Genomic DNA, 11,661 nt, shown 5'->3' with positions numbered 1-11,661 from the left:
TTAAGTATTATGCTGAATACCTTTTGAAGTGTCATTTTGTGGAAAAATTTAAAAAAATTGGTTTACTAATACCAATTTTACGATCAACCCAGCTAATTTTATCATATAGTAAACAACTTACCTGCTTACATAATGCCTTAAATACAGCTTGCAATTGTTGATATTTATTTTTCTCAGTTAAAATCTCATATTCAAGAGTATGGGGAAATGATACATCGAACACAACATTTAGAACACGCGCTATCTCAGAGTGTGCTGGATCAGTTTATATGTTTTTTTATTTTCTCCTCTTTTTGTTTATGCATTTCATTGTCAGCAATATCGAGAAATCGATAAAAAATTAACTGAATTGTCTTGTAAGGAACCTACAATTACCAAATTAATACAAAAAATTGATAAAAAAATAAAGAAAAAATAAATAAAATTTAATATAGACAAGGTGATTTAGGGCTGGTAATAGACCTCGGAGGCAGTGTAAGTCTTCTTCTTCTTTAAGTTCCATCTTCTATCGAAGGTTGGAAATCATCATGGCTATGCGGACTCTGTTGACTGTCGCTCTAAAAAGTTCTGCACTACTGCATTCAAACCATTCCCTCTTAAAGTTCTTGAATCACGCCATTTTTCGTCTTTCCACATTTCAATTTCCTCAAATTTTGCCTTGCATAATAAGTTGTAGTAATGCGTATTTTTGCCCTTTCATCACATGTCCTAAGTACTCAAGTTCTCGTCTTTTGATAGTTAATATTATTTCTTTGACATTCTTTGAATCCATGATATTAGTAGGATTCTTCTGTAACACCAAAATTCAAAGGCGGCCAACTTATTCAGATGTACTTGTTTTAGTGTCCACGCTTCCAAGCCATAAAGAAGAGTAGAGAACACGTAACATCGAAGCATTCTCAGGCGTAGTTCTAACCTTATATCCCGACAACAAAGAACCACCTGTCTGTCCACCATCAGACTGTAATAAAACTCTGAGAAATATTCAATGTTTCCCGACAAATAAGTCGGGGATGATTCTAGGAATAGGACTAAGCTCTGTCAGCAAATACTACTCTAGGGTCCCCGAAAACATATATTACGTTTTGTTGGTAAATGAATCAGAATGAGTAATGGGTTATCTGGGAGTTATCAATAGAGATGTCTACTGACAACTTCCAAATAAAAATACATAATTTAGGTCCTATGTTTGGATGTAAAAACTATATATTTCTTATCAGGAATATTATATATCTATGGTCTGTGTAGAAAGAGTTAAATTTTAAAATACTATTTTGAGATAACCGCGTTTCAAGTTTGCAATAATCTGTTTGAGATATACCTTTGGAGTTTTTATAAGAATTTATCCCTCAAAATTCTTTTAAATATTGTTAATCAATTAAATATTAATTTATCTCAATAACATAATCAACAAATAATATAAACAAACCATATATGTCATCATCATCATCACTGGCTAGACAACCCTTTTTGGGTCTTGGCCTGTTCCAGGAGTCTTCTCCATTCTGATCTGTTTTGTGCTTTTTTTCTCCAGTTTTTATTTTTAAGGTTGTTATATCATTTTCTGTCTGTTCTAAGTAAAATCCACAAGGAAAATAATTCCTGCAGCTGGCTGTATACCACGTATCACAAAAAGAGGTTAATCTTTGTATATGGGTATATTTTATAAAAACCCTAAAAAGGGCTACATTAAAAACACGAACGTTTTCGGAACAACAGTTCCATCATCAGGTTAAAATACAGGTTACCATGCCTGAGCCACCAAAATATTTGGGTAAAAACCCTTTAAAATATATTGTGTTACCAAAGATAGTACATGATGTTGATAATATTATTTGATGTTTAATATTTTAATTAAATTTTACTTCAGGTAACATACACCCATGCTTTAAGTGAGTTCCAGTGTCCGGAGAGTAAACCTCTTCAAACGGACTTCAGCTGGTAACTGCCAGTAATGACGTTTAGTATTTTGCACATTTTGTTTTTTACATATTGTTATCACCAAATTTATCCAGAGCCGTTTTTAAATGCCTGAACCAACAAGTGTCATAGGAAAATCCTTAGTTCTCTGATCTATTAAGTTTACAATTTGTCGAAAAATCTTTTGAAAATTGTTAAATTATTATTTTAATAATTTTACAAATAAACCAATTACGCTGGAAGTTTATAATTCATTATAAAAGTTTTTTATACACTAATATATTTTTCAATCGGTCTCAGGGTCAAATATAATAACAATAATTTTGTAAATCAAACAATGCTAATTTTACAGCAATTTAAAAATTGTTTTAATTATAAATCCTATAAAAGTATAACGTGGTACTTACATCTATAACAAAGGTAGATAATACAAACTTTTGAACAGGAACTTTTGTAATAAACATAATTTCTTGAAGTACCCGAGTTTTGCCAACTCTGAAAACTCCTTCGAAAACTAACACATTTATAATAGTTGCGTCATTTCGTTTGTCTTCCCAATTTTTTCTAGCTTTATGTAGCAAACTAGAGTATAAATAGATTTCTTGATCCCTTCCTAATAGTGGACCTAGATCTTCTAATGGTGCGTCAACCTGAAATCTAAGATATATATGCACTGCCGAGCATAAAATTAGGTTCAGTAATATTTATTTATGATAATGCAGGGTCCCACACTGCTCAGATAGGTATTTAGTATCTTGACGTGGTTCACATCACACAATTTGTATGTCCTGCTCGCAGTCCAGATATTAATCTTATAGAACATTTTTGAGATGAGATGAGTAGACGTTTACGGAGTGATGTGCCAGCCCCCAGATAGTCAAGAAAGCTTCGTGATATATTGGTGGAGAACTGAAACAATCTTCCGCAGAAATCCAAAATCTGATCCAAAGCATGCCTCGTAGTTTAAAAGGAGAGGAGTAAAACTTCCAGAGGAGGGAATACTCGCTACAGAAATTCTTAAAATTTGGTGAAAATGCATAGTTGTCTATGTGTAAGTGTAAAAGTTCTAGTCTGGATTCTAGATAACAGTTATATCATAAACAATGGAATAAAGAAAAACTAGTAATTTTCAAAATCAATGTTTACCGGTTAAATTTAAAGACATAAATTATTGTTAATTAGAAGATAAATTACGTACATTTGAATTCCTTGAAATTCGTAAATAGCTCCTGGATTAACAATCCCTTTAAGAAACTTGTATTCTTGTAAAATAAAATTTTTTGATTCGAGTTTACTGTGTAAAAACGTTTCCCTATCACAAGTAACTTTACCAGGATAAGCAACCATTAGTCTTGCTGCTTTGTTTACTACTAACCCGATTACAGTATATTCTCGCCTTAAAGCATGACCAAAGGCTCCACAGTAGCACTTTCCTAAAAATTAGTACATTAAGTATAATAAAAAGTTTTAAAAAAAGTATAATCAAAAAAATTAAAGTAAAAGTATTAGCAAAAATTATACGAAGTCGATTAAAAACCTAAGAAACAGAGCAGAGAATGCCAGGCTAGTTTCAGACAGGGAAGAACAACAACTGAACACATTGTTTCCTTAAGTTATTACAAAACAACAGTTATGAAGAAAACCTTGATTTGCATATGCTCTTTATTGATTTTAAACAGGCTTCATATAGCCCATCTCACGAAACGGACTATACGAAGCAATGAGATCACTAGGAATATTAGAGGAACTGCTACGATTCGTTAAAATGACGCTATCTAACACAGACTAAAGTCATGATAGAAGGAAGTCTTTTAAATCTATAGAAAAGACAGTTAAGATTTTATTTTACGTATAGTGCCTCTACAAGTCGCTTATATGTACTTCGTCCTTTCAGGACTCATAAGAGCGACTCAGTAAGAAGCACTGAACATGAAATCAAATATTTTCCGTCAAAGGAAGTAATAATGAAATAACTTCCTAAAGAGGCAAATAGCTACATCTAATAATAAAGCAAAAGTAACAATCCGAAGATTTCTAAAGATTTGTTCGAAACCAAAATTCAAATTTTTATTTAAATCTGTGCCTTCTACGATTTACAAAACAAGCAGACGATAAATGACCGACATGGATTCTTAAATTGCATTCCACATCATAAATCTACTCATCTAAGCAAGAATCTTGCATGACCTGGTTTCCCATACTCGAATTACGAGTATTGCACATATTTAATAAGAATAAAGGTTTTCGAATGAAATTTGAGTCAAAAAGACAAAATAACTTATTTCATGAAAGAAAAAACAATCGGCGAGTATGGAAATTTGGAAGATATTGTATGTATTTCCTACTTTGCATTTTTTATAGATCTCTTTATTTTATCTAGCCCTCTCGATAAAAATTTTGCTAATGATTGAGTCAAACCAATATCAATATAGCTATTGCCAATAAGGTAATGTTTAACAATAACATCAATCACATAATTATTTTCATAGGTGACCTACCGGTAGTTACTCCTGCAGCTACTCCCATAATATCATTAAGGACTATTAACTTATTATGACATTCTATTGCACATTTTAAAGCTAATTGACTTTCCAATTCATGCTTAAATCCTCGTAGTCCAAAAATAACCAAAAGCATAAGATCCTTATCAAAGTTACTTATTTTATTTACGCAACCGTTCCCATTTTTGACAGAACTGTAATAAGGAATTATGCACACATTAAATCTAACTCATTTAATACAAACTATATAATCCGAAATACAAAATACAAAGCAACAAATTAATTTATTATATTTTTACATCACCGTGCATCCCTTTGTTCCACATTTTGACATTATTTTTATTTATTTGTAATACATATTTTCTAAATGGTCGAAAAGAGTTTGAAATTTAAGGAATCAGTGCAAAAAGTGGCATTTCGAACATTTAATTTAAAATAATTGTTATGCATAATTTGGTTACTTTAACCCTATAACGCTGAGCTTTGCTAAACCCTGTTTGACAGTGCACTAATGAAAAGTTAGGTTATAGTGTACTGTGGAGTGTTTATTGTTATAAATTGGAATCAAGCAGCATATGAACGTTGGATTTTTTTTACATACTTCTAGAAGGACGATTATCGTTTGGCGAAGGTAATATGTGCTAAAATTAATTATTTTTCTGTATTTTTATTGAAAATTTTAAGCGTTACGAAATCGTCACTCTCGTCTTTTGGATTTTTTTAGATTGATCAAAATAATTATGGATTGTGCAGCGTTTTATGGCAAAAAACATCTTCCCTTAATGGATGAGAGTAGTACAGATACTGCAGATGGTTCTGATATTAATTTCGAGGATTTGGGTAATTATTTTTATAGTTCTTTTTATAATTTTCTAGTCATTTGTATTGACTGCTTTGCCTCTTTGTATTATAGTTTGAAATGACTCATTTATACTCTTTTTTTATTATAGATGAATCTGACGATAGTACTGAAGAAAGTGAAGCCAGTGGAGAAACAGTAGCTGCACCAGAAACATTAAAATCAAAGAGTCGTAAAACCTATCCACTTTGGCGACATGTGTCAACTGAAGATTCTGCTAAACCACTTCCTATATGGTTAGGTCAACTAGAGCCATCTGGAGTTGTAAAGCGACCTGTGGAATATTTTAGAAATTTTTTTTCGGAAGATATTCTGACTCACATAGTTGAGCAGTCAAACTTGTATGCCATTCAAGAAAATCCCAATAAAAGTCTGTCATTGTCAATTCCTGAATTGGAACAATTTTTAGGGTCCTTATTGGCAATGTCCATGGTAAAACTATCCAACTCAAGATTGTATTGGAAAACTAAGTTAAACTGTCCAATTGTATCGGAAGTAATGATCAGGGATCGGTGGGAAGAAATAAAATCCAAAATCCATTTTAACGATAATTCGACAATACCAGAAGATAATACCACATATGACAAACTATTCAAAATAAGGCCATTGATAAATCATTTACAGGCGAAATTTAGAGAAATTCCAATGCCTCAAATGTTATGTATTGATGAACAGATAGTACCATTCAAAGGCAGATCTAGCATTAAACAATATATACCCAGCAAGCCACACAAATGGGGCTACAAATTATTTGCTCTTTGTGATGAGAAAGGAATTATGTATGATTTTTTTATATATTCTGAAAAAATCCAACCAGTAACTGTAGAACCAGATTTAGGAGCTAGTTCCAATGTGGTACTGCAATTAGCCACTCATATTCCTGTAGGTGCAAATCATCTTCTATATTTCGATAATTGGTTTACCTCTCTAGCTCTGATGGTGCATTTGGCAAAAAAGAATATTTATTGCCCTGGAACAGTAAGGATAAATCGCTTATCGGGAGTTCCTCTAAACAAGGATAAAGATTTACTAAAAAAAGGTAAAGGATCCTTCCAAGAAGTCTCGACTCTAGTAGATAATATTGAAGTCAGAGCAGTAAAATGGGCTGATAATCGGGTAGTCAATTTGCTATCAACATTTTCGTCTGCAGAACCTACTGAAACATGCGAGCGATATGACAAAAAGACTAAACAGAATATTACAATTACCTGTCCAGCTATTGTCAAAACCTATAACCAATTTATGGGTGGAGTGGACCTAATGGATGCATTAATTGCTCTTTACAGAATTTATATTAGATCTAAAAAGTTCTATCACAAATTGTTTTTTCACTTTTTAGATGTTACTGTGGTAAACTCTTGGCTCATTTACAGAAGAGACTGCGAATCCTTACAGGTACCTAAAAGAAACATAGTTAATCTCCAAGAATTCAAAATGAGCATTGCAGAGGCACTGCTATTGGAATGGAAAAGAACCCAACAATCAAAAAGAGGTCGTCCATCAAAAACCAGCACAAATGCAGAATTTTCAAAAAAGAAGAAGCTAGGTCCAGCCACTAAAAGTATTCCGGTAGCAGACATACGTCTAGATGGGCTTGATCACTTGCCCATGGTCACAGATAGGGGTAGGTGTAAAAATATCAATTGTAGAAGTGCTCCAGTATATATGTGCACCAAATGTAAAGTACACATGTGCATTCCAAAGGAAAAGAACTGTTTTATACATTTCCACACTACATAATAACTTCTATTTTTGTATTTAATTTATAATAAATTGATGTTTTTCAAATTTATTATGTCTTTTATATCGATATTGTGCATTACTATGTATGTAAAATTAAGCAAAAAATCAAAACTTTTCAAAATTTAAATCATGAGTTATTTCTAAACAAAGGACTTTTGTGACGATTTCGTAACGTTTCAAAAAAACACCTAATATTTAAAAAAAAACTTTTTTTTTAATCTGTAAATTAATAATAGCAAAATAAGTAATAGGAAACAAAAAAATTTTTTTTTTGAATACATTAAAAATTCGGCGTTATAGGGTTAAAGTACATTATGAATTAAATCATTAGTTGTAATTTAGTTGAATTTAAATTAAAAAAAATTGTTTTTGTACCCTTAAAAAAATTTAAATTTTATAATAAAAATCGAGCTGTTTCGGGATTTTCCTCAAAACTCGACGGTTCTCGAAATAATGATAATATTCCATAATTTAACCGTTTACTGTATATATGTTTACTAGTAAAAAAAACTGCGAATCGTTAAAGCAAGAGAAATGTTATCACACTAATATACTTACTTGCACACCAAGATATAAACTTTGTTGGCAAGTTCTGTTCCTTGGGTAGAAGAAATATTTTCATTTACTTTTATATTAATAAAAAGTATACAGACTTGTCTTATTTCTGTCATATATTCAATTGGTTCTTCAGCATCGATCCCGTTCATGACAGGAGCAATAATAAACCGTCTTAATTCATTCATTATATTAAGTCTAACAGCTAAATTTACCGCCGGTCTTACTAAAATAGATTATTTATGCATTACATTAAATACACGGTTTAAAAAGAAACTTTTACTTAAATCGGTATAATACATTTAATTTTATTTTATTAAACAAAAACATATAAGAGCATTAGTCTAAATTGCGGTCTAATCAAGAATATCATTTAGAAATTTTGTTGTAACTTCAGTTATGTATTAGCTATTCAGCTTTATCTTTGAAGTAACGTCTTTAAAGTTCCGTAAATCATAGAATACAATATGTATGTACTTTCGTAATATTTTATACACCGACACCAGCAACCTCACAAGGTGTAACTACTAAAGTTTGTTAAAATGTTGTTTGAGAAAGAATTATTACTGTTTTGTCATTTATGTAATTTTTCCTGATGATAGCACGGTCTGCTAAAAACGCGCAGCTAATGGTTGAAAAGCGGATTCATTCAAGAAGAGCAAAGGCTTTAAATGAGTACATGAAAATGGATGTTTCTCATTCTGTTAGCCTTTGCTTTGATCTTCAACAAATTCAGCCACTACCGAAAAGTCCAATTCAAGAAGCTTATTACGCAATAGAAATTGGGTTTTATAACTTTTATATTACTGATCTAAAAACTCAAAATTCCATGTTCTCTATTTGGACAGAGAACCAGGCAGGAAAAGGCAGTGCGGAAATATCATCCACTATCTCAGAAGCTAATTTTCAGGGCTGTTCTCTACTAAGGTTGTTTTGGAAACACACAAAACATCAATCCAAAAGTTTTTATTGTATTTCCCTGTACGAGGACATAGTTTTTTACCAGCCGACCGTGTTTTTGGAAGAGTAGAAAAGCAGTTGCGAAAAAAAAACCCATAATTTTAATTAAACAGGAATACCATGACATCTACAGTGGCATAGGCAAGATAAAAGCACTAGGAGAAGACTGGCCATTACTTGATACTAAGAAGCTAAGTGAATACTATAAGTCTACGCCGTGGACAAGAGTTTGATTTTTGATGAATCCACTACAGCAGCAGCTGGTGAGGAGCAGGAAGAAATGTGTGACTGCCTTGACGATGAGCACTGTGACTCGCATATTTAAAAAACTGTTTGTTGCATTAACTACCTATTATGATAATGTTTGTCACTTAGGTAAAGTCCATATTATTATTTTATAAAAATAAAAGTTTCTTCATAAATCTTCTAAAAGTTCTTCCAATCACAAATGGGGCGCAAACACAACTATTCTTCTGCGATTATATCAAGCTCTAATTAGAAGCAAACTAGATTATGGATGTATATGCTACGAAACTGCTACTAAAAGTCAAATGAACAAACTGGACATCATCCAATCCACAGCATTACGCATAGTTTTCGGAGCTTTCAGAACCACGCCAATTAGCAGCCTTCAAGTCCTAGCAGGAGAACCGCCATTAACTCTCAGAAGACAATATTTTTCAATGTGTTGTGCTACTAAATATCTCAGTGCAAAGGAAAACCCATTTATAACAAGCCTAATAAGGAGCAACCCTCCAAATCTGTACTCAAATTATTGCTATAGAAACCTACCTTTCAATGAACGAATAAATCGATTTGATTTCGATATACGTCAATTAAGAGCCACTTCTACAAACAGATGCCAGTCTCCTCCCTGGAAAGTTCAAATACCAAAAGTAGATTTTACCTTACTTAACTATTCCAAACATTCACACAATCCTTCTGAAATACAACAACAATTCCGGTCTACCATCTCCAGATACCCTGATTTCAAACTAATTTTTACTGATGCCTCTAAAAGCAGTAATGGTGTAGCTGCTGCAGCTATTTTTGAAGACAACACCTCTGTTACCCGTCTAGCCAAGGAGTGTAGCATATATACTGGAGAACTGCAGGCAATCTTCAACGCACTGAACCAATGTACCAGCATTGATACAAACTTTCTTATTATATCAGATTCTCTAAGTGCCTTAAATGGTGTCAAGCAGGTGTATCCTACTCATGCCAATTTAGCATTAATAAAAGACATGCTATACAATGCCCAAACATGTGGTAAAAACATAACATTTTTATGGGTACCAGCCCATGTTGGGATAAAGGGTAATCAAGCAGCTGATAAAGCAGCAACCGAAACTATCAATAACATGACAATTCCTATTATGCAAAACATACCAATTTCAGACCAAAAAACATTAATAAAAACTAACATGAACAAAACCTGGCAAGTAAAATGGAACCAAACAGAAGCAAAATTAAAAAGTATCAAACCAGATGTTACTTCTGCTTTACTACCGCTCCCAGCTAAAAGACATGACCAAGTAGTTATTAACAGACTGCGGCTAGGTCATACAAAATTTACACATGGATACCTCATCTCCAAGGACCCTCAGCCGATTTGCCACATCTGTCAAATACCATTTTCAGTGCAACATATAATGATAGACTGTCCAGTGTACTCAACAGCAAGATCGACAGCAAAACTAAAACACAATTTGAAAGAAACTCTAAAAGAAGACATCAGCAATACAATAAATTTTATCAAAAATTGTAAACTGTATAACAAACTATAACATAACATAAAATGTTTGTATTTTCCAAAACTGTTATGTAAATTTTAATATTCTACTAAATGTAACTTTTCTAAAATAAAGATATACCACCCGCTAATAACCCTAGGGGTTGATGCGGTAAAAAAAAAAAGTTTCTTCAGAAAACTATTTAAACCTTTCATTTATTGTTTTATTACTTTATTTACATGTTAATCAGCCTATGTGCACAACATTTTACATGTAAAACGACTTATTTCCACTGAGTTCGTGCAAAAGGTCTTATTACCAAAACAAAATCAATATTTTAAACTATATTTTAGCTACCCTAACTAAAATCAGTGTTTTAATTGCATGTTTGGAACCAATACTATTATAATAACATTGATTAGAACCAATCTCATTACCCTTTTCAGAGCAAAGTTGCAAGTTTTTCGCCCTCCCTGAAAAATTACTTAAAGTGACTTTAGCTTGTTTGCATTTTACCTCCTTATTTGTAAATATATACAGTGACAATTAAATATGTCAAAGTTTGATTAGAAAACGATATATATAATGCCAAAGAGCGAAGAAATTAAAAAAAAGTTAAGGTAATTTGACTGGTTGAAAAAGTTTTTCTAATATCTATTTAAATCTTTCTGTAGTAATGCCTATGTATTCTATGAGTCTATCCGTCTTTTGTTTACTATATTGTGACATATTCCAGTCTCTTTTTAAAACGTGGATTATGATTATCGTTTTTCATTTAATAAGTTTTTAGAGTAAATACTCTGTGAATACGTCGAAAACTAGTATGAAAGACACATGATATATGTGGCTGCATTTTCAGATCTTGCAAGCGTTTACGTTACTGTAAACTACAGACGACACTTTTATAAACTGTATAACATTACATCAACCAGTAAACTTATTTATTTTATATGCGTCTTCCTGACGAACAGAAGATATGTTATCTCTCTATAAAACGAATAAAAGATGAAGATCGTACAAGAATAGTCTCCCTCAAGGTAGTGTAATCATAACTATACTGTAAAATATCAACACGAACAATTAATCTACAGTATCGATAGTTCCTTTGACCGAGTCAGTCGTTAATTTCGTTAAAGGCCGAGCCGGTTCCTAATTACTTGGTGTTTGGATTTAACTTTTTACATATAAGACAATAATTAAAAAGTGTAAACTGATAATTAATACGAAATAATATCGGTCCCCGATGGGGGACAAAAAAATACAAGGGACGTCCTTTATGACGACAGATACTGACATGAATAACAGTGATTTAAGTGTTAATAATATTAATAATAAATCTAGTGAGGATAGTGATGTCCAGAAAACAGCGAAGCAGTTGGAACCGAAA

The 11,661-nt window shown here is 32.2% G+C and overlaps 1 protein-coding gene across 1 annotated transcript in view; it reads right to left on the bottom strand.

Annotated features, from left to right (window-relative positions):
- Positions 1–254: 254 nt before the first annotated feature.
- The window catches only part of LOC140431533 (adenylate cyclase type 10-like), a gene marked incomplete at its 5' end in the record, with an annotated part of 33,875 nt that continues 22,468 nt past the window's right edge, over positions 255–11,661 (bottom strand). Inside the window, 5 exons of the mRNA XM_072519437.1 lie at positions 255–365; positions 2,328–2,577; positions 3,119–3,353; positions 4,419–4,615; positions 7,582–7,804. Coding sequence (XP_072375538.1) covers positions 261–365; positions 2,328–2,577; positions 3,119–3,353; positions 4,419–4,615; positions 7,582–7,804 — 1,010 coding nt within the window. The remainder of the gene's footprint in view (positions 366–2,327; positions 2,578–3,118; positions 3,354–4,418; positions 4,616–7,581; positions 7,805–11,661) is intronic.

Source organism: Diabrotica undecimpunctata, unplaced genomic scaffold (assembly GCF_040954645.1).
Source record: "Diabrotica undecimpunctata isolate CICGRU unplaced genomic scaffold, icDiaUnde3 ctg00000802.1, whole genome shotgun sequence".
Classification (NCBI taxonomy): domain Eukaryota; kingdom Metazoa; phylum Arthropoda; class Insecta; order Coleoptera; family Chrysomelidae; genus Diabrotica; species Diabrotica undecimpunctata.
This window is presented reverse-complemented; position numbering and strand designations above follow the sequence as displayed.